Source organism: Corvus moneduloides, chromosome 9, assembly GCF_009650955.1.
Source record: "Corvus moneduloides isolate bCorMon1 chromosome 9, bCorMon1.pri, whole genome shotgun sequence".
In the NCBI taxonomy this organism is placed as follows: Eukaryota; Metazoa; Chordata; class Aves; order Passeriformes; family Corvidae; genus Corvus; species Corvus moneduloides.
The window spans coordinates 5,107,299-5,132,445 of NC_045484.1; the positions used below are offsets into that span (position 1 = coordinate 5,107,299).

The 25,147-nt window shown below is 45.1% G+C and overlaps 1 protein-coding gene and 1 long non-coding RNA gene across 5 annotated transcripts in view; one reads left to right on the forward strand and one right to left on the reverse strand.

Moving 5' to 3' along the window:
• Positions 1–22,423, reverse strand: part of DHX9 (DExH-box helicase 9) — a 45,074-nt gene extending 22,651 nt beyond the window's left edge. For 2 of the 4 annotated variants that reach the window (XM_032117800.1, XM_032117801.1), the window contains exons 1-5: positions 6,640–6,842; positions 3,955–4,095; positions 2,859–2,973; positions 2,512–2,624; positions 1,994–2,139 (exon numbers count right to left, since the gene is read on the reverse strand). In XM_032117800.1, coding sequence (XP_031973691.1) covers positions 1,994–2,139; positions 2,512–2,624; positions 2,859–2,973; positions 3,955–4,095; positions 6,640–6,750 — 626 coding nt within the window. In that variant the 5' untranslated portion in view covers positions 6,751–6,842. Of the gene's footprint in view, positions 1–1,993; positions 2,140–2,511; positions 2,625–2,858; positions 2,974–3,954; positions 4,096–6,639; positions 6,843–8,544; positions 9,337–10,418; positions 10,459–11,088; positions 11,174–11,959; positions 12,007–12,195; positions 12,345–12,650; positions 12,744–13,985; positions 14,062–14,144; positions 14,203–18,194; positions 18,283–18,655; positions 18,730–22,043; positions 22,113–22,312 lie in introns of those variants that run through there. The other 2 variants (XM_032117804.1, XM_032117802.1) reach the window with 2 other exon arrangements.
• Positions 6,925–12,517, forward strand: LOC116447977. The gene is made up of 2 exons (XR_004241768.1): positions 6,925–7,315; positions 7,631–12,517. It is a non-coding gene; the product is annotated as an uncharacterized LOC116447977 (long non-coding RNA).
• Positions 22,424–25,147: the final 2,724 nt, after the last annotated feature.

The following is a 25,147-nucleotide window of genomic DNA, read 5'->3' on the forward strand; positions in this document are numbered from 1 at the left end:
AGGCCTACAGTCAGCATTCAATCTCATTCTCCACCACCTGAGGGGAGAACAGCAACACCAGAAATCAGTTTGCAACAGAATCCCATGATTCCCTAGTCCAGCCTCAGCAGCCCATGTGTGAGCAGGCACAGGTCTTTGGTGCCACTCTTCAGCAGGAACAGGAGGCACAGGCATCCCAAAACAGAAAAGCCACATCCCATCCCTTAATATGAGCTCATGCTTTGTGTTTTAGGAGAGCCATCTTTATATTTACAATATATAATTAAATTAATTAAATGTCTAATTAAAGTTTCCAAATTAAAATTTTCCAGCTATTACTAAGTTCTTAGACCATGAGTATGATTAATTGACCACAAACCTCTGAGAGCATGGCTAACATATCTGTTATAACCTATATCTCTGATCATTACCTCAAAAAACCCCCAAAACAGATTGGCAAGATTCATAAAACCGGTATTTCTTTAAAAAAACCCAACAACCTAAACTATATTATGTCCTCAAAGCTCCAAAAACATCCCTCTCCTGTTACACACTCCAAAAGGATTAAATCAAACAGTCTCCCAACAGTCCCTCAGTGAGCCCTACAACACAATAGGATTGTTTCATGCCTATTTGATCTGTTGCAGCAGGTAGTGAATAGCCCATTCTGCCATTCCATCCAGGGCAATCCACACAAGCTTCCCTGAACAAAGAGTATATAGGAAACTCTGAAATGCACTCCAGAAGAACAATAACCAGGCTGAGAAACATACTGTCATCTGTATCATTTCCTTCTGCTCAAGACTAGATAAATTTAAATACATAGGGTTTAATGCTGCAGCAGGTGTAACAAAAATGAGCTACACAAATATTCCCTAAGCTACAAGATACAAGAAATGTTCAGAAGCTACACCTGCAACAAGCATAATTTAAATTGCTAGTACTGTACAAACTAACTTTTTATGTCACTCACTTAAGTGAAGGAAATGGCCTTGCCTGAGAGACATAAATTGAGATGAAGTGACTTGAAGACAGGTTTTAAATGAGAATTTACAACTTTCTGCACCAATACACATCTTTTAGATGTTCCAAATGACTGGAAGACTCAATAACAAAAGAATACCATAAGTCCTGCAAGAGAGACTCTCATGAAAGGCTGTAATAAGAAAATTCTCTTGTCTTTCTAAAAATATTAACTTTCATAGAACACAAGTTTATATAACACAAAAATGCCCAACCCCAAACCCAGCCAGGAGAATCCAGCAGCAGCAGCACACCATTGTGTCCGGCCACAAAACATCATTATATTTTACCAGAAATAATTCAATGTCCTAACATCTGGATGATTTGTAAATACTGTTCCTAATAGGGATAAAATAATAAAAACAATCAATTCTTTATGGACAATCTGTTATGAGCTATTTTCATTTGGGAGAAACACATGCTTCTGGTGGAATGGCTAAAAGTCAAAAAAGAGTGATATCCAGCTGGTCTTAACTGAAACTTAAGACTCTCAGAACTCCTTTGGGAAGATTCTGCCGAACTGTTTTTTTCAAAAGATGATTCCATTGCCAAGAAAGTTAGTTATAATAAATATATATAATATAATAACATATATATAATATAATAAAAAAGAAAAATAAAATGTCCTTAAAGCACGTTGCTGCATAAGCAAATTTAAGATTTACTTAAAATGCACAAAGGCAACAACAGTCACAGAACAATTACCACAAACACTTGAGCTCTCTTTTCATTCAAACTAACACCCCAGCTAGAGGACTAGAGGACAGAAATCAGTTTAAAAGCTGCATATCCAGAATTTCTCAGAAATCTCTTCAGTCCCTCAGATCTTGGCACTGAGACTCCTCACCCCCATATCAATATTTAGGGATGTTTTTGGTCCTGGGAAAGAACACTATGGCTCTATGGAGCACGGCAAGTAAGTGTGAAGAGCCACTGTCACCAAAAATATTTTGAACCCTTCAGACACAGATGGTGACTAAAACTACCAAACCTGTTGTGATCAGGCCCCATTTCAATGTATTTATATTCTTCCTGGATCTTCTCCTTTTGGAAAAACTGATTCAGACGTGCCTTGGCATTTTCCAAGGTCCAACCCCCATGAAGATCGGCATTTAAGTCCACTTCTGACTCTGAGGTCTAATATGGAAAAAAAAAAAGAGTATCATTTACCAGTTTAAAGATTATTACAAGTCTTTAAAGTAACACACCTACATGCTATAAAATAATTAGGACATCACAGAAAATGCTAAAAAGTCCACAGTAATTCCTTATTTTCAGAATAAAATGTCTGTACAGAGTCCTGGATGTTCAGACTATCCAGAGCAATTTATTTGTTCCTAGCTTAAACAAATTACCTTTATTAAAAGTCAACAAGTAAATCTGCAGCTTAAACTAACAGCAAAATATCAAAAGAAAACTGCAAGCTTGGTTATAAATGCAAATAACAAATTAAAGGGAACAAAAGATACCTATTTAAGAACTAAAGGAGAATTCCACTGCATGACTTACCTCCTGCACTTCTTGCTCCTCTTTCCTTGAATAATAATCTTGCAAGTTTGCACCCCGATCCCACTGAGCTCCATGACTGCCACAGTTTCCAGGTGCGGCACCTGGTCTGTTGCCTACCACACAGAAAAAAAAACCCACAAAATAACTCCCCAAAACATGTTCTTAGCAGCAGAGAGGCATTGTCTGGCCATTTTGACAGGCCATGACCTTCAGATCTCATGCAGTCATCCACACTGCTGCCTCAAAACTATGACTTCAGTGTCCTGTCTGCAGAGTGATGCAATTTGGGGGAGAAATCACCACCAAAACACATTCAGATACACAGAAATTACAGTTTTCAGTCTTACCTACTTCACTTTTTAAAAGCAAATGTGGAGGAAGGGGTCCCCCTGAAGCTGAACTGGAACCAGTGACATCTCTAGCTGCTTCCTGTCCTCCAGTGGGGATATCACCTGCTGCTGGCTAGGGAAGGAAATGAAGGAAAACCTCAGCACATCAGTACATAATAGGTCATTTTACTATTTAGCTAGGAACTATTCAAGCAGTTTAAAGACCTCAGGCAACAGTTATCCCCAGTAAATAGGCAATAGTTACTACCCAGTAGCAACCCCAATAGTAACACAACTGTGAATATTCAGACACTGAACTGCCATGAAACTGACTGGCACAGCAAAACCAAAATAGCAGTCCTGTTCCCATTGGGTTTCACCTAGGCTGATGAGGCAGGGAGGCTGCTTCCACTGAGAAAATTCATATATCCTTAATGGAGCACTAGAAGAAGATTCTTCCCTCTCAACAGGTTAACACATAACTTCATGCTGTATTTACTTTCTCACTAAACTTGCTGTAATGACAGAGTTAACCTCCTCTTCCTCAGCCTTTAAGTGATAGTCACTGCTGAGTGTTCACAAAACATGATAAAAAGCAGTGATCCTGTTACACAGCTGAAGCAATTATGGTTTTGAAAATGCCAGATTTTCAATGTCTGGTTTGATATACCTGTGATTATTATTTTTGGGTTTGTTTTTGTTGTTTTTCTTTTAAAGCACACAGGATTATATATATTTTATATGTATTATAACATGGCTCTAAAACTTTACAGTGTCAGGTGTGAGTACTCAGCACTTTTAAAGCCAGACTGCACGTCACAGGGACTGAATTCTTTCCAGCCTCATCAGCTTTGCAGCCCAACACACAGCTGTATTTCCCAGATCATCCTACAACATTCAGTTGGGCTTGATAATCTCAAAGGTCTTTTCCAACCTAAATGATTCCATGAGTCCATGATATTCTGTATGGGCCTCAGCCTTCCAGCAGTGCAAGAAGTCCCTCACATTCATCACTGCACAGGGGCACCAGACTGAACTCCAGGGATGAAACACAATCAAGAGCATGGCACCACAATGACAGAGTAGTCTTTAGAAAGGAGAAAGAGCAACTTACTCCAAAAGCAGGAATTTCATCCTTCTTCATTTCATTCACCCGCACTAAGTAGTTGATGAAGTCTCGGGCAGCGTTGCTCTGCGCATCCTTCTTGTTGGTAGAGTTGCCCATGCCGACATAGTTGAAGCCTTCCACTCGGACCTGCAAGGAACAACACACAGCTCTGGCATGTGCAGCTGAAAGGGGTTTGGAGACCAGCAACACCAACTGGAACACCAAATCCTGGCTGCTGCTAAGTACAGGAGAAATAATATTACTAAATATTGTTACATATCATTATATATAGCTACATATTTCTGTAGGTATTGAAAAGCAAACCCCCACATTCTGAGAACTTCTGCCCTCAGAGCACAAGTGCTTCCCAAAACCTCGTGGAAGAAGAAAAATCAATGTAGGAAGGGAACCTGGCAACACACACAGCAGCAAACTCTGCCCAAGATCACTTTCCTCAACTTAAATACCAAACCCTTGGATAACAAGGACAGGAGTGACTTGGGTCCACTCAGCCATAGCTCCATGCTCTTGCAACATAGATGTGATTTATTTCTGATTTTTTTTTACTTTAGCACAGCAATTCTACGCCCTGGACAATGGTACCTCGAACCATACAGTAACCATACTGGATTCACAGCCATCCTACCAAGCTGCAAAAATCAGTGAGAGAGATGCTTCAATGAGACTGATCCTTTCACCTGTTAAGCCTCCATGGATAATCATGGGGCATCAACATATCAAAACGAGTACAACACTACTTGTATAATATACAATATATATGTATAGTGTGACTTTTTACAAAAAGCATGGAGTGACAGAACAGGGGGGAGTGGCTTCACACTGACAGAGGGCAGGGTTAGATGGGATATAAGGAAGAAATCGTTCCGTGTGAGGGTGGGGAAGCCCTGGCACAGATTGCCCAGAGAAGCTGTGGCTGCCCCTGGATCCCTGGAAGTGTCCAAGGCCAGGTTGGATGGGGCTTGGAGCAAGCTGGGATAGTGGAAGGTATCCATGGCAGGGGGTGGAACTGGATGAGCTTTAAGGTCCCTTCCAGCCCAAACCATGATTCTGTGAATATATCTATTCATACAACCATTCCATCCTAGTATTGCTCAACCAGTTATAATACCTTGAAAACTGCTTTAATGCCACTGTGTTTCTTAGTTTTCTTACTGACATGGAAGACAAACAGGGAAGAGAAGGGTAAAATGACAAATTTAAGACGCAGATCTGTAGATGCTAAGAGAGGTGGCAGAGCAATTTTCCTATTTTTACAGCCGCCTGTGAAAGTCTCCCTTCTCACACTAACCAGCTAGGAAAACCATTTGAGTTTCTGTAAACTATCTCACAGGTGCAGGCTGTTTGTGACTCTGTTTTCCACACTGGGAAAAATATTTTGGAAAGGGATGTTATGCCGTTCAGCCAATCCCTCTGGGAGGCAGATGGTCAAGCATCCAATGGTTTTATGCAACCCTTGCGAACAAAGCTATATAAGCTGAATTATATAATTAAATATAGCCATTTTCTGGCCTTTGAATCTGATCCTGAATCCGTGTCATTCTTTGCGCCGTCTTGGTACTACAGCGACACAGATCCATGGCATCACTCATGAACTGATCTGTTCTGCACATGGCCTCACACTTAGTGCCAGCTACTTGTCAGAGCCAACCTGAATTCACAGCTCCCACATCCCCAATATCTAGAGAAAGGAGTAAAGGAGTATTAGAGCAGTGCAGAGTAGCAACCATTCCAACAAGAATTCTTTAATACATTTCATCTGAAGTTCAAGAGTGGGCCAAAGCCCTTGGCAGAGGTGACATACAGCACCCCTCAACAACTATTTTAACTGCAAGAAAGGTCACACACGATGCAGAGACACACACCACCCGTAAATAAACCGACCCGTTTTTCCTGTAAGAACATCGTTCCGGCTTCTTCCCTCCTTTCACTCATTTCACAGTGCGCACGCGCAGCCAGGACACTCTGGCTCAAAGCAGCCCAGCCCTCCCTGAGCCCTCGGCTTCCAGTGACGCCCACCCAGCCCGGGCAGGGCCCAGACCGCGGACAGGACCCCAGACCCCCGGTGCGGATCCCAGGTTCCTTCTGGCAGAAGACCCCGGCAGCACCCCCAACAGGGCAGCAGGTTCCCTCTGACAGAGCCGCCAGACCTGCTCCCAGACCCCCGGCACCGATCCCACGTTCCCAGCGGCAGAGCCTCGGGTCCGACCCGGCAGGGTCCTCAGCAGCACCCCGAAACCCCTGGAACAGCCCAGACCCCATCACGAACCTCAGACCCCCGGCAGGGCCCCACATTCCCTTTAACAGGGTCCTCAGACCCCCGGCAGAGCTCCAGGTCCCTCCCGGCAGTGACCCAAGACTCGCGGCACGGTCCAAGTTCCCTCTGGCACAGCCCATGCTCTCGTCACGGCCTCCAAGCCCCCCAGCACAGCCCCCACACGCCCGGCAGGGCCCCGGCAGGCCCCCGGCAGGCCCCCAGACCCACTCAGGGCCCTCAGATCCCCGACAAACCCTGGCAAGACGCTCAGAGCCCGCCAGGGTCCGTCCAGGGCCCCGGAGGACCCCAGTCCTCCTCTGTGTCCCCAGACCCGCGGCACAGCCCGAAGTCCCCCTCAAGGCTCCCAGCCCCCCACAGGGCGCCCAGCCCGCTCCCCCGATGGAGCAGGCCCGCACCTCGCAGAGGAAGGTCTGCCGGCCACGGCCGCCGGCGGCGCGAATCTCGTAGACCGGCATCACCCTCCTCCTGCCGCACCAGGCGTACAGGTAGTTCTTCACGTCCCCCATGGCCGGGCCGGGGGCACCGGAGCAGGACCCTCCGCTCCAGCCGGCGCCGGGCCCGCGGCAGCACCACCCGGCAGCGCCTGCGCGCGGCCGAACGGCGGCCGGGAGGCATCCGGGAGGTGCCGGGCGCATTCCCTCTGCCCTCCATCCCTCTCCTCCAGCGCCCCGTGATCGCGCTCCTGTCCAAACCATCATCTTGTTGGCTTCCTGCTGAATCGAGTATGTTTCTCAAGCAGTCAAAGTGTTTAAACAATCGTTCTTCTTCAGTGTTTTCGGTCTGAGAGACTTCTTTGGAGATGAATGTTTAATACGCTGGAATGAATGAAATAAAACAGCTCAGAGGCATAACTGATTTCAGGGAGTTATGTAGGAAACGATCCTTTACGGATATTTGGGATCATGATGTTGGTGTGACTGATCTGATACTGAAGTTACGATGTAGATAAGAAGAGGGGTCAAAAAGCCTCCAAATAACGTCTTACACTTCCAGCTCACTCCGGAGCAAATAAGCATGGATCTGAAAAGTGATTTCATGTACCGTCTGGAGCGGGATCAGGAATTACAGAGGGTAAGTGTGCTTCCTGTGACTTGTCATCCTTGCGCTAGGCTCTTTATTTTCCAGAGGGGTTGAATGTAACACAAAGTGTGTAAGGCTGGATTTCAGTACAAATACACACCATGTTTTCAGAAGTGCTGGGTGTTCCACTGGGGTGGATGCGGGGATGAGTTGTGCTGTGCCAGGAAAAAATACAAACGATGACCTGTTCTTAGGCAGTTTTTCCTTTGGGTAAGGGAAAAGCATAAAGTGAGGCAAAGTATAGGTGTGGAGCAGAAGAGGCTGATTTTTGGAGATTTTGGAAATGTCCTGGACTTTTGTATCCAGATCCAAGAAGAGAGAGAGGCCTTACCTCTGAAGAATTTTGAAAGTGAAATTCTGGATGCCATCCATCACAATTCTGTTGTTGTCATCCATGGCGCCACTGGTTGTGGCAAAACCACCCAAGTGCCTCTGTACATACTGGATCTCTCTTCCCTCCTTCCAGCCCCCCTGCAATCATTCTTTTCATGAGGAACAGTCAGGGCATGAGACCCCTCATGTGTCAGCCATAGGGACCATCAGCCAGCAAGAGGTTCAGCCCAGGACATAAAAAAATGCACCTTTTAATCTGACAACAGGTGACTTGCTCTGGTGAGACCCCACCTGCAGAGCTGCCTCCAGCTCTGTGGCCCCCAACATCAGGACACAGAGCTGCTGGAGTGAGTCCAGAGAAGGCCTTGAAGCTCCTCCAAAGGAGCCCCTCTGCTCTGTAGACAAGACTGGGAGACCTGGGGGTATTCAGCTTGGAGAAGGTGCAGGGGAGACCTTACAGCCCCTTGCAGTGCCTAAAGGAGCTCCAAGAGAGCTGGAGAGGGACTTGGGGCAAGGCCTGAAGTGACATGACAAGGGGGAATGGCGTCCCGTTGCCAGAGGGCAGAGTCAGATGGGATATTGGGAAGAAGTTCTTCCCTGTGAGGGTGGTGAGGCACTGGCACAGGCTGCCCAGAGAAGCTGTGGCTGCCCCATCCCTGAAGTGTCCAAGACCAGGCTGGATGGGGCTTGGAGCAACTTGGGACAGTGCAAGGTGTGGATGGAAATTGAATGATTTTTAGGTCCCTTCCATCCCAAACCATTCTAGGTTTCTTATGATTCTATGCCTTCCTAACCTGCATGACAGCATTCTGCACTGCCACATGGAGGTGCACAGCTCAATCGTGGCTTTGTTTCTGTCCTAAAGAAAAAAATGGAGAAATACCTGCTTATTAGCGATCCAAAGCTTGCTGTTACAAAAGGGGTTTCTTTTTTAAATTTTGCATTAAGCTGTATAAACACAGAAATCAGACAGAAGCAGGATTTTACACACACAGACAATGTCCCAGTGATTCTGATGAACAGATACCAGCCTGAGCAACCTGATGTTGTCATACTGTTGTTTAAACCCACAATGTCCTCATGGAGAGGACAAAACACCATCCAGCTGAGAGGGGGTAGAGACAGATCTTCCTCCTTTCTATGCAAAAGTCATCAGCTCTCTCCTCCAACTGGGAAAAATTTGCTATTTTTTTATTAAACAATCCCAGTCAGTCCTGGAATTTGCAGCACTCCAGGAGAGCAGTGTAAAATGTCAGGCTACATGTGCTCCAGCAAAGGCAGCCCTAACAGGAAGGGGCTTGGGCACATTGCCATTTCCCTGAAAGAAATCCTAGCCCATCATGTGGGGGATGTGCCACATGGCAGAGAATACCAGAAAAGGAACCTCCAGATCTACATGGAAGTCAACATCATAGATGTGGCATTTGGGGATGTGGCTTAGTGGTGAACCCGGGAGTGTCAGGTTAGTGGTTGGACCTGATGATCTTAGACGTCTTTCTCAACCTTAGTGATTCCATGACACTATGATCAGTCACCATCAGGCCACACAATGCTGTCCAGCTTGGCTTTGGCCTTGACGATGAACTCACTGGAGGCATCAACAAGCGGAAGCCGTGGAGGTCCCATGGGAATGCCAGAAACAAAAGTCATTACAGCTTTAGTCTGTGCAACACCAAAACCTGGGCAGACAAAAGCAAAATCAGGACATTTGCAGACCACTTTCCTTAAAGCAGCCTCAATACAGGTGTCCAAAAAAGCACCAGCATAGATTTTCTGTGTAATCCAGCATCAACCAGGCTTCAAGCACTTCTTGGAAGCAAGAGCAGTGTAATTTAAAAGAGGTAACTGTGCTTGCAGACAGGAATGACACTGCAGTAAAAATTACACCTACTTACTAAACTTATTCCTATGTAGGAATCCCCCAATTCAGACTCACACAGAGCCAAGCCTTGGCAGTGACGACATCCTGCCCTCTGTCTATAGATCATGACTCCTTATGTACTTCTGGAAATTTAGTGTTTCCCTCTTTATCTATAAGGCTAAAAAACAACGCAATTCCTCTGACTTTGAACTCAAGAAATACAACCAGGCTCTAAAGCTCGGCAAGATTCATCAGGGCTTGCATATGTACCGCAAACAAACAGCTCTCTTCATTAAATGTCTGATAGAATTTAATTTAAACATTTCCTGTCTGTTTCAGTCTCCGACACCACTCTGTTGGTTTTAATTGCTCTTTATATTTAAACTTGATTTTGTTTCTAGAAATCATGGTTTTTTAAAATGTTTTGGCCTTGTACAGCCTTCAACAATATTCCTGTTAAATTACAGCAAGGCAGGAGAGAGAAATATCAGAACTGTTCTTCTACTTGGGCACCACCATTTCAGAAAAATTACTGTAGCAATAAAGCTAGAAATGAGCTTTTGGCGGTGGAAGGAAAAAAACCTAACAAAAAAACCAACCCACAGAAAGAGTCAGGATAAGAACAAGGGTAAATCACAGAGTCACAGTTTTAAATCTGTGAGATTTCACAGCAGAAGGAAGGAAGGGAGAGTGGAATCTGTCAGGGATGCTTGGTCAGCTCCCTTTGTTCAGCTCCCAACTGCTACTAAATTGGGAAACAGCAGATGCAACAGTTTTTCACTGCAGTATCTTTCAGGAAGGAAGTTCTAAGAGTACAGCTATATGAGAGTTTGAGGAGCACCAAGTTTGCACTTTTAGACATAATGAGGAAAACAGGCAGTGTTTACCCTGTTTACTTACCCAGTTTGATGACAAAGTTGAGAAATTCCCCAGTGAGAAACTAGAAAAGACCGATAGTAATTTATTAACACCCTCAAATTTGAAAGTGTAAAAGCATCTAAAGCTACTATATTTATATCTGATATAACTGTTGCACAGCTTTGAGAAAAGCCCTTGGCCACCTAGCCAGTCTCTGGGAAATACTAATTGAATTCCAGTGGAATAGGGGAGGGATACCACAAATGTTCCATAAAAACATTGGGTACAGATTGTATACTGATGGCTCAGAACTCCTCACAAATCTTCAAACTGCCCAAGACCAAAAGGGGAGAAGGCAGAGCTGATTTGGGACAGCTTTCTGCCCTACATCACATAGGCTATTCCCAGAATATTCCTAGTCAAGGGGCTTGGCCACTGTGGGTTTGTTCCAGTAAAAAGGCCAGACCGTTGCCCACTTGCATGGATGAGATTAGAGTTGAAAGGTAAGTGAGGCAGGTCTTGGTTAAAAGGTAATAAGGAATGGTCAAAAAAGTGAGGAGGGATGAATAACAAAAAGCGGGGTTGAAGATGAAAGAATTTTTCTTTAATAAACCTGTCTCAGAAAGGATGACAGAACCATATGGAGGACAGCCACAGAAAAGCTCAAAGAGGAAGCAGGTTGCTCCCAGTGAGGCCCAGGAAGATGCTTTACCTGATACTTCTGTGCCAAGGCAAGGTCTGGCTTTGCAAAGGCTTGCAACATCAGATTGGTTTGTCGGCCCAAATAGTTGTATGTACTGTCAAAAAACCAAACCAAAAATAGAATTGGTAAATGCAAAGGAGGAACTTAAAACCAGTGAAACAAAAGAAATGACCACAGGCTTTTGCTGTTGATATTGTCATTATTATGAGAAAAATCCGTGCAATCTATGTGTGGTGCAATCTACTGTCAAGCATCTGAAGTATGCCAAGCTCCATGGAAGATTTAGAGAACAGATTTCTCTTCCCAGTTCTTTCCAAATGGAACTGCTTTTCAAAATTAAAAATAAAAAGATATCATCAGGCAATAAGGAAAGTCAATCACTTAGTTTTCCAGCTGCTTGTTTATTTAATGGATTGCCTAGAGAGAACACAGATATCACACAGTAATTCATCCAATCAGCCTGATATGAGGGGCAGATAAATTAGAAATTAAACTCAGCACAGCTCTTTTCCTCACACACTGCTCATGTGAACTAACAATTTTAACCTCTCTGGGTTTTGGTTCCTTACCCAATGAAGATAGAAGTGATTACCTACTTCCAAAGTTGCCATGAGGATAAAAAATGCATTGAAACCTTTGTATCAGCTTAGAAACCACAGCAGTAATTACTCAAAGGAACATACTCGGGGATCCTGGGTTATATGACTGTCCCATCACTAGGACTGGGGCTAGATTATGTGTCTGTTTGCCTCTCTACATCCCTATCCTGCAAAATCCTCCATTGCCATGACTGAAGACGGTCAGGGAAATACTATGCAAATAGTGGAAGATAAAACAGCACAGTGGATGTGTGAGGCGAAGGAGTCCAAGCCATACTGACCTTCCAACTGCTCCATTTGCCCCTACTGCCAGTGCACCCAACAGTTGCTAGTTTGGGGTGGAGGGAGAAAAAAAAGAAAAAAAATTTTATTTCATGTAATAAAATCAAGGCAAAAAAGGGGTAGTAGGAGGAAGCAGTGAAACTGCCTTGCACTGAGTGTCCAGGGTTACTTCTTCCCCAAGGCTGAAGCAAGAGAGTGCCTTAAGAAGAAATTACTTTTAAGAGAAGCTTCTTACCTCATCCACCCCATAAAGAAATTCAAACTCCCCTGTTTCATTCTTGTTTATGCACTGTGCCAGGTCCAGCAGGTCCGTGTCACTGAACTTCACACCCTGGAAGTTGGGGATCTGTGCTTTTATCCCATCCAGCAGCTCTTCCACACGAACTGTACAGAACAGCAATCTCATATGAGGGAATGCAGGCCTGTTCTGGAAGAGTTCCCTGCCTTGCCCCCGAGAGAAAGACTTCATATTTTACAAGTTGTTCACTTTCAGCCTAAGCCTATTAAACTATACGGCTCTAAAACAATGACTAAGACAACAAAAAGTAAGACTCTTTTACCAGATCAGAAAAATTTTAGGAATGAACTGGCAACAACACCTTGAAGACTAAATATAAATCCATGCATTCAGAAACACCATATAACCTGCTGTCCAGAGCAAATAACCAAAGATCTGTACTCTGTACTTACTCTTCACACCCGTCAGAGGAGGAATGTGATAGTAATAAAATGGAACCTCAGGGGCTTCAGATGCAATCTTCTGTAAGAAAGCAACCAGCTCATCTAGAAGGAAACCATCAGGTATCCCGTAAGAGAAGGAGGCTATCCATAGGGAGACACAGTTCAGATTCACAGCACAGGGGCTGTGGAGAAGTCTCAGCTTGGGCACCACACACAGCAAGTCATACAAAACCCTTCACATGTCATAAAACATTAAATGTGACATAAATCAGGGGAAGACCTTAAGAAAGGCAAAGACAATACTTCTTTTAAACCAAACCCATTTGAGTAGCTCACACTCATTCTTACAAGTGTAACTCAGGCATGCTCTCACATGTGCCAGACCTGTGTGCCAAGTAGTCTCAGCAGGATCACTTGTGTGTAACAGAGGACAAGGGATCAAGTTCATGTTCACCTCCCTGGGGTATTCCTTGGTGAGGATAATGAACCAGGTTTTGGACAACTTTTTTTGCACCATTTTAGGAATCAAAGAGTTGTTATGGTTGACATTCTTCCCAAGAATCTTGCTCATTGCATCCTTCACAGATCTTTTTTCTCATTGACACAGAAGGAAGAAGAATGGCAAAAACCACTGCCACCCTACTCTCAGCGAGGTTTCTGCTGACTTTTGTGCTGTTCCTCTGTGAGTACCAGTCTGATTGCCACTGATTGTGTCCTGGCTGTCACTATCAGCCATTCTGGCAACTTACTCTGGTTTCTTCTGGTGCTTTCATATGAACATTTCCATTCAGAATTCATTCAGACAACTTCTAATATTTCTTTTACAAACCTCCACTTCATGTGGTTCTTTTTTGTTATTGTCAGGATCTTAAGGACAAAATACTCAGTTTTCAGTTTTGAGGTAACCTTAGACAGAACCAAACCCGATCACCTCAGTAACAAGAGCCACAACTGTGTATCAGCAGTTCCTCAACTAGGTCAGTGCCCAGCAAGGGTCAGCATGGAACCAGCTGCTTCCTAGTGTGGCCCAGATCAAACATGAACCCCAAACTATCGATTCAGAACACAGACTAGTTAACTAGACTATTCTTTCCAAAAGCAACTCTTCTTTTTACAAAATGGTAACAAAATACATCCCAAAAGACATCCTTCCCACTTCTTACCAGGACAATTCTGCTATCTATCATCTTTAAAAAATGCTTCTTGCAGGTTTTGCTTTTCCATTACAGTTGTGCAAACATTATCATCAGAATATTTTCCAAAGAAAGTAGATGGCATTAATCCTTTATCTATTATGAAGGTTGGGAGGGCAATAAAAAGGCCTTAGCAATCACATCTACTCACCTTTGTTTGTGGGTTTGAAGAAGAAGGGGGCTATGACAGCAATGCCACCAGCACCTATGACTGCTGCATGTCTTGCCTATAAAAGACAGCATGGAAAGCATCTGAGGGTACATCTTCCTCTATTTATCACACACAGGGTGAAAAATATCATATACACACCAGTTCTTGGCACTCTGGTAGATTCAGTGCTCCCACATGAATGATCACATGGTCCAATCTGCACATAAAAAAACAAATTCAGAAGATTTTGGGGAGGTTTCAGTGATGGTGGAAAAACTACCAGGCTGCCAAAATGTAGCGGGTTGAGTTCGAAACCGGGCGGAAACACCAATTAAATGTAGTGGTTTTGGTTCAAAATATTCATTACTTACTTATTTTCCTTCTGTGAGATAAGAATTAGGAGAAAAAGCAAAGCAGGCACAAACCTTAAACAGTTGCAGTACAATGAAAGAGTTTTATTACTAATAGAATTAAAAGTAAAGAGAAAATAACAAAACAAAATTAAAGCAAATCCCCCCCCCCCCCCCCAGCACTTCTCTCCTTTTACCCAGCTCACACAAGGAATAACAGAACATGGGATGTTAGTCAGTGTTGCAGTTCTTGAAAAGTCTCTCTCTTATGCTTAAGGAAAAAAGGGTTTTCCTTCAGTTGCACGTGGTTCCCAAGCTGCCACTAACAGCAGATCTGCCCGGAAACAATCAATCTGCTGTGTGTAGAACATCTCTCCCATGAAAAAATCTCACAGTTCCTTCACACTACAAAACATGGACCATCACATGGGGTTATTCATCTTTTTAAGGATAAGTTATTTTGGCCTGCACACAAAGGCTTTTCTTCGCCACAAGTCTCTTAACAGTCTCTTACTACTTCTATATAGCCTGGCATCGGCACTCTCCATAATCTTCACAGGCCACACGAGGATTCTCCATCCCCCCATGTTCTTCAAATGGATTAAAGAGACAAACAGTTTGTGGTATTACAGTTTCTTACCACGGCATGCAAGAAGGTTTCTTTTAAGCTGCGCGCCAGAATCGCGGCACCGCCCTCTTTTCTCCCGTCGCCATGCTCAGCTCTGTCCCACGTGACTCACTTCTCTTTCTCTCTGACTCTGACGCCGCCATGTTGAAGGGTGTTCTTGTTCAGGCTTTACGGTGGGGAAAGCCTCGCTCCCTCTGTGCTGCTGGCTGCGTGGTGTCCTCTTCAGTTCAGCACGAAGTGTGCTGGCTGCAGACAGGAGGCTCTGCCAGCTCCCGTTGACTCCGCCGGCTCCGCATGGAGAGGAGAGGGACCCGCCTGTCCCCAGAAGCCGCGCTGGATGGGTTTAGCTGTGAGCAGTCCATGGCTGGTTTTAGCTGCCTGCGGCTCTGGGACAGTCCCCCCGCAGCGACCCAGGGTCCGTGCCGCAGCGTTGGGAAAGGGGGAAAGGGGCAGTGGCCCCGGCCCGGCCCAGCGGGGCCGGGAGGCTTGGAGCCCCCCCACCTCCCAGCAAGCGAGCTCCGACAAAAAGGGGAAGTCCCGCCTTTCTGTGCAGTTTAAATATGTAAATTGCGAGAAGCATAATTGGTCTTAAAGACTGTCCATCAACTCAGGGTCAACCCAATACATTCCACCCCTCGCTTCTTAAAATTTACATATCCAAAAGTTACTTAAAATAGCAAAAACCAGAGCTAAAAGAAAACAAATTACATAAACCTCCACCCCTAGATTTTTTACCACTACTACAAAGCAAATTTCTTCTATTATTCTACTTAATTTTATAACTTTATACTTGCTCTGCTTATTATTTTCTCCTAATTAATCTTCATCTCACAGCGCTCATTAATTGCCCGCATTCTCCACCATTTAATGTGGCGGGTTGAGTTTGAAACCGGGCGGAAACACCAATTAAATGTAGTGGTCTTGGTTCAAAATATTCATTACTTACTTATTTTCCTTCTGTGAGATAAGAATTAGGAGAAAAAGCAAAGCAGGCACAAACCTTAAACAGTTGCAGTACAATGAAAGAGTTTTATTACTAATAGAATTAAAAGTAAAGAGAAAATAACAAAACAAAATTAAAGCAATCCCCCCCCCCCCCCCAGCACTTCTCTCCTTTTACCCAGGTCACACAAGGAATAACAGAACATGGGATGTTAGTCAGTGTTGCAGTTCTTGAAAAGTCTCTCTCTTATGCTTAAGGAAAAAAGGGTTTTCCTTCAGTTGCACGTGGTTCCCAAACTGCCACTAACAGCAGATCTGCCCGGAAACAATCAATCTGCTGTGTGTAGAACATCTCTCCCATGAAAAATCTCACAGTTCCTTCACACTACAAAACATGGACTATCACATGGGGTTATTCATCTTTTTAAGGATAAGTTATTTTGGCCTGCACACAAAGGCTTTTTCTTCGCCACAAGTCTCTAACAGCCTCTTAACTACTTCTATATAGCCTGGCATAGGCACTCTTCATAATCTTCATAGGTCACACGAGGATTCTCCATCCCCCCATGTTCTTCAAATGGATTAAAGAGACAAACAGTTTGTGGTATTACAGTTTCTTACCACGGCATGCAAGAAGGTTTCTTTTAAGCTGCGCGCCAGAATCGCGGCACCGCCCTCTTTTCTCCCGTCGCCATGCTCAGCTCCGTCCCACGTGACTCACTTCTCTTTCTCTCTGACTCTGACGCCACCATGTTGAAGGGTGTTCTTGTTCAGGCTTTACGGTGGAGAAAGCCTCGCTCCCTCTGTGCTGCTGGCTGCGTGGTGTCCTCTTCAGTTCAGCACGAAGTGTGCTGGCTGCAGACAGGAGGCTCTGCCGGCTCCCGTTGACTCCGCCGGCTCCGCATGGAGAGGAGAGGGACCCGCCTGTCCCCAGAAGCCGCGCTGGATGGGTTTAGCTGTGAGCAGTCCATGGCTGGTTTTAGCTGCCTGCAGTTCTGGGACAGTCCCCCCGCAGCGACCCAGGGTCCGTGCCGCAGCGTTGGGAAAGGGGGAAAGGGGCAGTGGCCCCGGCCCAGCCCGGCGGGGCCGGGAGGCTCGGAGCCCCCCCACCTCCCAGCAAGCGAGCTCCGACAAAAAGGGGAAGTCCCGCCTTTCTGTGCAGTTTAAATATGTAAATTGTGAGAAGCGTAATTGGTCTTAAAGACTGTCCATCAACTCAGGGTCAACCCAATACACAAAATGACTCGCTTCAGCCCAGGTAGCCACAGAACAAGAACCGAAAAAAGAGCTGAGCCTGTGTTGACCTGATGAGCAAAAACGTGGGGAAAGTGCTGACAGTGACAAGCAGCCAGTGATGGAAGAAAAACATATTTGTAAACATCAATCACATATGACTTCTTGCTGTTGTACTTGCAAGGCTGTCAGGAGAGATGAATCTTAGCATTTTATTAGGAAATTGAAATTCAGATATTGAGAATTTAAAAGCGAGGCTGGGAAGAGTAAAGGAAATCAAAGTATATCTTTACTTTCTAAACCTATTTCTCTGCAAACCTACCAGAAGAGTTCAACCTCACAGCAGCACCTTTGACTGCTTGTCTGCTCCTGCCAAGGGAATCCTCCATGTTCCAGTCCATCAACCCCATTGCTGTTTTTCTCCTTTAAATCCACAAGATATGGATATAAAGGCTATGGATCTGAAGGCTGTGATCCTTCACACCAGTTTATTTCTGCTCATTATTCTTCTCCCCCAAAACACCTCCTCCTCTGCACATCCTCTGACCCAGCATCCGAGAGAAAAGCAGAAGTGAGGGATACAAGACTATGACAGGTACAAGAAAGGGAGAATGAAGCTGCAGTTGGATACACAGATGCAGATCCAGATTAAATTCTTTCTTCTGACACTAATTTTGCTTCTTTAGGGAAGCAGTTAAGCACTCGACACCTCAGCTTCAGTCACACCAAATAATGTAATACATTAAAAGGTTCAGAAATGCTCTTTATTTGTATTTGTTCTCAAGACTAAGCAAACTGCACAGCCCTTCTTTTCCAAGCCCCTTCTCGTTCCCCCACTTCTCAGTGTACCAAAGAGGACTCTCAGAAGCTCTCTAAGCAGGAGAAACAGACATCAGCTAACTGGCAGTGACAGAAACATACTTCTGTGATAAAGGAGCTGGGGAACAAAGCCCAACAACAAAATACTAAAAAAAAAAAGGCATCAGCAAACTTGGTTTTGCAATCAGGCATTATAACACAAGATCTAGAATCCCCCATTCCCTCTCAGTTACTTACTTGTCTTTTCCCTGGCACATCCATTCTTCTGCCAACTGCTTCCTCTCCTGGATGCTAAGGGACAGGCCTTCTCCTGTTGTGCCATTTACTGTTTCAACACAACAAAACACAACACACTGGCTGAGGCCTCACCTACACACACAGGTTTCACTGAAGACAAGAAGTAACATTTTGGAGTTGGGAAGAATCATTCAGATCAGTCTTCTCTGTCAACACATTATCCATTCATCTCTGGAATGTCACCTTATGAAGGTACTTTATTTTATCCCTCACAGAAATAGGGTGTGGGCAAAACTAGATGCCTTAAGTACCTCTTGCACTCTCTCCACTAGTGAATATAAATGGTCAGGATGATCCCACATCCACATTCCCTCCCACTACAGCTCCTATCAGTTAAGATATCACAGGATTCCCATCCAGGCAAAAGGGCTGTAACGCAGTTTCTGTCAAAAAACACTTACCAAAAACGTTCTTCACATTCTGCTCATTTACCAGATAATCCACATACTGACGAATCACTGGGAGGTTAATTTGTCTGCAATAAAAGGAACCACAGCAACCATTAAGTCCCCACCCACAGTTATTTTAAACTTAGTGATTAAGAAACCAAAAAAAACCCCATATATTTTGAAGCCTTGCATTTGTACAAACACAGATTACCCAGAGGTAAGAAACATTCGACATTTATTTAACATCTGAGGTAGCAGCTCAGCCTTGAATTCTCTCTTCCAGTTTCTCTTCCTCCTGACAAGTAGTTTGCTGTTCCAAACTTTTTTTCACAGCAAAGAACTTTTTTAGGGAGATATGAGAGAACAGGAAGAACTAAAACCTTTTTCTCTTTTGAGAGAAACAGGAGTCCTCTTGAGAGCACAAACTTATTTGTGCAAGTGCTGGCAAATGGTTAAACTGATGGATGGTTATAACTGCTGGATACAGAGAGTGAAACGCCATCCCGCTGGATGTGACTTTGACCTCTCTCTCTCATTAAAGGATGAGGAGAGTGTTGGGGTTTAGGAGTTCTCCTTTTTTTTCTTTCTCTTAAAGAATTGTCTCCCATTTTTTGTTGCTAAGAAACAATAACGACCTGATACTTAGAAGAGACAAAAGAAGTTTCTACGGGAAGGGGGGAAGGGTGCGGCTGGCTGCCCTTTTAGCTGGGGGGTTTCTCGTGGAGGGGCAGAGATACCTCGAGAATTGGGCTGGGGAAAAGGGGTTGGGTGCAACTCCTAGCTCCCTCTTTCCTCTCTCAGCATTCGGAGGGCAAGGAGGTCGCAGTCGCTGTGGGAAGAATTCACCACCACTGCGGGGTTCTGTCTTCTGCTGTCTTTGAAAGGAATGAGGCACTTGTCTTTACAAACAAGCTGTGGGCCTGCTGGAAGATAAAACTAGTACTGAGAGATAAAAGAAACAATGGGAAGGGTTCCACTGATTGATGCATGGAAAGAAAGAGATATGTCTTTACAAATAAACTCTAGGTCTGTTGATAAATGAAATTGGATATTGAGAGATGAAAGAAACAATGAGAAGAACCATAAATTCCGTAAGAATTAAAATAAAGGGGGGGTTATACATTAGAAGGGAGTCTTAGGTGTTTTGGGAAGTCTGTACCTCTCAAGCACCTCAGCCAATGGGGAAAGAGAGAGGGAAATGCAGTCGGGAAATTAGGATAAATAGGAGGCTGCACCCTCCAAAAATTTGAGAGACCCCAGGGGAAATGCCCCATGACCTCTCCCTTTATTCGAATAAAGTAACAGGACTCCTCTGTCTCCTTTTTGGACATAAACCTCTGGTGTTTGTGGATTAATTTTCCTGACACCTTCTACCGTGAGTGGAGCTCTGCCCGTCAGAGCAGCCAGCCGTTACACTGGGACCTTGTTACCCTACCTCACCAAACAAAGGACCCTTTCACCATCTGCTCAGGTGTCTCAGGGGAAACCCCTGGATCCCCGAGCCCCTTTCCCCTCCGAGGGAGTCTTTCCCTCTGCCATGTTCAGGATCTGGGCTGCTGCTGCCCACCCCGCCCTCCCCCCGCCATTCCTCTGCCACTGTTCCGGGTTATTCGCTACACCGTAGTCCGCAGCCCCTGCCTGCCGGAACACCTCGCAGTTCCAGCTACAGCCGCCGAGTTTCTGCTGCCTCTTGCTTGCTGCCCCGGGTGAGCTCGCCCTGCTGTTCCGGCTTGCTGCCTCCGAGGTCCCTGCCGCAGCTCTCTTTGCTATCCAGAGGGCGCACCGGGATCGGCTGCCCCTGGGGGTCCGTAAAGAGAGCCCCCTTTCCATCCCTGTTCGCCGGCTGCGTCCGCCATCACCGCGCGGAGGGACGGCCAGCCCCGCCCCACAGCGCCCCCTGCAGGCGATGGGGAGTCACCGCACCCACCCTGCCCGGCCGGGAGCCACCAGCGCCCCTGGCGGCCGCGACCGCAACTGCACCGGGGGGAAAGGGCCTAAAGAGCGGCAGGAGACCGTTCACTGGGTTTTCTGGTTCTGTTTGTTGTTGCTGCCGTTGTTGTTGTTTGTCTGCCTTGTTTGTTGTTGTTACCATTGTTGCTGTTTGTTTGCCTTGCTATACATATATACTAGTAAAGAACTGTTATTCCTTTTCCCATTTCTTTGCCTGAAAGCCCCTTAATTTCAAAATTACAGAAATTCGGAGGGAAGGGGGTCATATTTTCCATTCCAAGGGAGGCTCCTGCCTTCCTTAGCAGATACCTGTCTTTCAAACCAAGACAGAAAGCAACAGCATTCCCTGGTAAACAGGGGAAATAGAATTCTTGGGTTATCTTCTCTGCAAGACAAATTTATTTTGTTTACTAGTGTGTAATATTTCACTGTTGTTTTCACTTGTCATAAATACAGACCAACCCTGCGGTCTGGAAGTCAATTCTGATGCCTTGATTGGTTTTACACAACTCAAAAATCCATAGATGCCACCCCAGAACATATCTGACAAGGACCATGCAGTTAAGGCAGAGGGCTCAGGTCACTCTCTAAATACCATGTTGCAATAAATCTGAGTCATAATAAAAAATAAAATCAGAAATAAGTTTCCTTTAAAGCAAGAATCAAAGCAGTGACTGCAATGGAATGAGTTCCCTGACTGGGATGGAGCCATGTTTTTCAGCACTTAAAGTAAAGTTCACTTTTGGAGATCTGTACTAGCAAATCTCCACTGTCTCTCTCAAGTGTGTACAGATCCTGACACATCCCCCATGAGAGCTCAGGGTTCTCTGCTGACTCCAAACAACTCAGTCTTGCAACATCAAAATGCAGTGTTTTTTGCTTCTGTTTGCCGCCCCTGCTCTGAAGAAAGCTGAATTTCAAGTTTCAATTTCATGTTATTCTCAAAACTGTGCTGTCCTTGCAGCACAATTTTCTTCAAGTTTAGACTAATTCCATGCACATGTACACACACATGACTGCATGCATGACAGCTAAGGTAGAGAGAAGTCTAAAAGGCCTTCAGATTCTGACAATTATTTTCTAGCTCTCAAGAACTCTTTTTAACTAGGACTGCAATTTTCCTTAACAAACATGAAAATGCTGCAATGCTCCGCACATGTAACTGTACTGTGATTTAATTTGCACCTAACAAAGCAACAGAAAAGGATATGAGACTGATCCAAACTCTCCAAACCCAGACCCACAGCACGTGCTAGCAACAGAAGGAAGCAGAGACAAGGGAATCTCACTCTAGTCCTAGTGGGACCAATTTAATAGTTCCCCCAATCCCATCAAAGATCTGATTTAAAAAAAAAAAAAAAAAAAAAAAGCAAGCAGATCACCTCCAAATAAGAAAGAAGGAAAATAAGGGTAGAAGGAAACAGTAATCAGTACAATTTTGACAGCTCACCCATCCGGAGTCATTGGAGTGATGGTAGCAGCTACAAGACCCTCTAACTTCTTCCGGGGTGTCATTGAGCTGTTTGGAAAAAAAGGTGTAAAAGCGATTACCAGCTCTGTTCGAGTGCTTCTGTGAAAGGGTAAAAACCTCACGGGCTGTGCATCAGAGCCCGCCAGGCAGGGAGCGTGGTTCTGCAGAGATGTGGGCTCCGAGCCATTCCCGAGGGAACGGATAGCGGGGGGGGCGGGGAAGGGGGTCCGCCCCGGCCCCCCCCTCACCTCAATCAGCCGCGACAGCGGCTCTCGGGGCCGCTCTAGCGGTGGTGCGGGAACGGCCGAGAGGGCAGGAGGCGGAGACAAGGGCGGGGGCCGCGGCAGCAGCTGACGACTGACTCTGCGCAGCCAACCCTGCTCAGCCCAGCCTCTCCTCGCCTAGCCCAGCCACACCCTCCTCATCGGCTTCCGCATGTCCAGCCGATCTCCACCCAGCCTGCCCTTGCCCGGCCCATCCCCCGCCCGCCCCGCAGCCTCCCATGGGCTGATAGTACGGCCGCGACCTCGGTGGAGTCCTACTGCCGACGCTTTGTGCAAGAGATGAGGCTAGTTTGGGTTATTCATCACTATATGCAAACTTCAAGATAAAAATAAATAAACGAGTCTTTAAATATTAATAACAGGATGGAGACAAACATAAAATCTTGGAATGATTTGGGTTGGAAGAGACCTTAAAAGGTCACCCAGTGCCACCCCCTGCCGTGGGCGGGGACACCTTCCTATCCAACTATGCCAGGTTGCTCTAAGCCGCATCCAACCTGGCCTTGGACATTTCCAGGGATCCAGGGGCAGCCAGCCACAGCTTCCCTGGGCAATCTGTGCCAGGGCCTACCAAACCTCAAAGGGAGGAATCTCTTCCAAATGTTGTCCTCTCAGCCCTGCTGAGGTGCTGGAAGCACTCCCAATAACAGTGCAGTGTCCCTGTTCTGCGACACATGGACAGATCCATGTCCCTGTGTGAGAAAGGCAAATGGAGCTCAGGCTTTCTGCTCCTCACATGCAGCCCAACATGTGGTTTTACCAGATGTGTACCATGTCCAGCATGGAGTGTGGGCTCCATGGCAGTTGTGCTGTGCACAATCCTCCCCATCCCACCAGAACCACAGCTGGGCCAAGATTCAAATCTGCTCCCAGTAGATCTGACCAACGGACTACTAGCATCCTATAAGACAAAGTACTGCCCTGAACAGATTCATAGCAATAAACTTTCAAAAAAAATTTTAAAAACTGTCTTCAGTGTGCACTTTCAGATCTTCCATTAGAGTGTGTTTTGAGAGCACCCAGCACCTGCAGAGAGAACAGTTGTGTGATCCAGGAGTGTTGGAGTGAAAGCTCCTCTGAACTCAGGCCCAGAGGGAAGCCAAAACATAGGGGTTGAATTAAAACCTTTGGACAAGCTGAGATACATGAAGCCACACCAAAGTGATATAGAAATATAGATTTTTTTAAACTTCTATTAGAAATATATGCTAAGTGCCTTAAACATTGAAAAGCTGTAGCAGAGACCTTAAACACAGTTCTTGCTGCAGCAGTGTTACCTTTTCACGGAATTCTTTACCTTAGACAAAATACAGATAGAATTATACTGTTCACATTTTTTAGATAGAGTGTTCACATAAACAATAAGAACTGATAGAAACTGTATATGCAAATCTGTGTAATACCTATGTAACGCTTCTGTAAGACTTACGATTGTTAGAATTAGATCAGGATAGGTTAAGAAAAGAAAAACTAGAATCATGTGTTAATCTTATTGGTCAGTTAGCAAATATAATCCACAATTCTGTAAGAAAAAATATAGAGTATAGAGCATATAGAGCATACAGAGCATATAGAAGAAGGAGAAGCTGTTTTTGCCTGCTGTCTGCTGTTGCTGCTTGCCTTTATCATGTAGCCCCCTTCGAACTCTGTCTTCAAGAAAGCTATGAGACTATGAAATAAAGAACTTAGCAGAACAGCAGCCTCCTCTGCTCTCTTACCCTGATCCAGGAAGGAGGGGGAGCCCATCAAAAGCTCAACACAGGAGCACATTTTTCATGTGTTCACATAATAATCTCAGGAGTTTATGGCCGAGGTATTCCTCCTCCACTCCAAAATATGCTCACTGTGGGTTGTTTGCATGCCCCACTTTCTCTGGAGTTCGGCCTTATTAGCAGCTCCTTACAAAGCATGTGTATTTCCCTTTTCTTAGACGGTCATCTTGTTCTTCCAAAAATCCCTTTTCTCTACACTCTTCCATTCCCACAGGTAACTTCTCATTCTCCAGGCTCAATAGTTCCAGCTCTTGCAACCTCTTCCATCTCCCCAAAGCACCAGTGTATTTCTGGAAGTTCATAGACAATTCAGTGCTCTACAGAGCCATTTAGAGGAAGTCTACAAGATTTTCTGAGTATTTTGAGGCAGTTTTAGCACTATTTCATGGTGTTGACAGCACAGGAGAGAAGCTTTACAGTAGCCTGGAGAGGTTTAGAGTTACTTAGAACTCTGCAGGAGTCACAGATTGGCATAAAAGGGTTTTAGAGCTGCTTCGAGCTCTTCAGAGGAATTTTAAAGCTGCCTGGAGGAGTTAAGAGTTGTACAGTAGAGATTTAGAGGCATTTTAGATGCATTTAGAGACATATTAGTGCTGCTTACAGCAACAGAGCAGCTTTAGATTAGTTTAGGGGAGCTCTGAGGTGTTGAGAAGAGGTTTAGAAGAGCTAAAGGAGTTTAGTACTTTACAGGAGTTCTGGCACACTTCACAGGACTCTAGGGCTGCTTAGAACTGTTTATAGGACTTTTAGATCAACTTAGAGCAGTTCAGAGTGGTTTTAGAGGGCTTCAGAATAGTTTTAGCACTGTCTCTAAGCAGGAATTCCAGAACTGCAGAAAAGAGTTCTAGAGCAGTTACAAGAAAACCAAGAAGGGTTTGAGATCTATTTTGAAGCATTTTACTCCTACTTTAAGCATAGTGGTAGTAGCGCTGTTTAGAGGATTTTCAGAGTGGAAATTTTAGAGGATTTTATGATTTCCCACTGTTGTTTGTAGCCAATTAGAATAGTTTTAGACCTGTTGAGATGG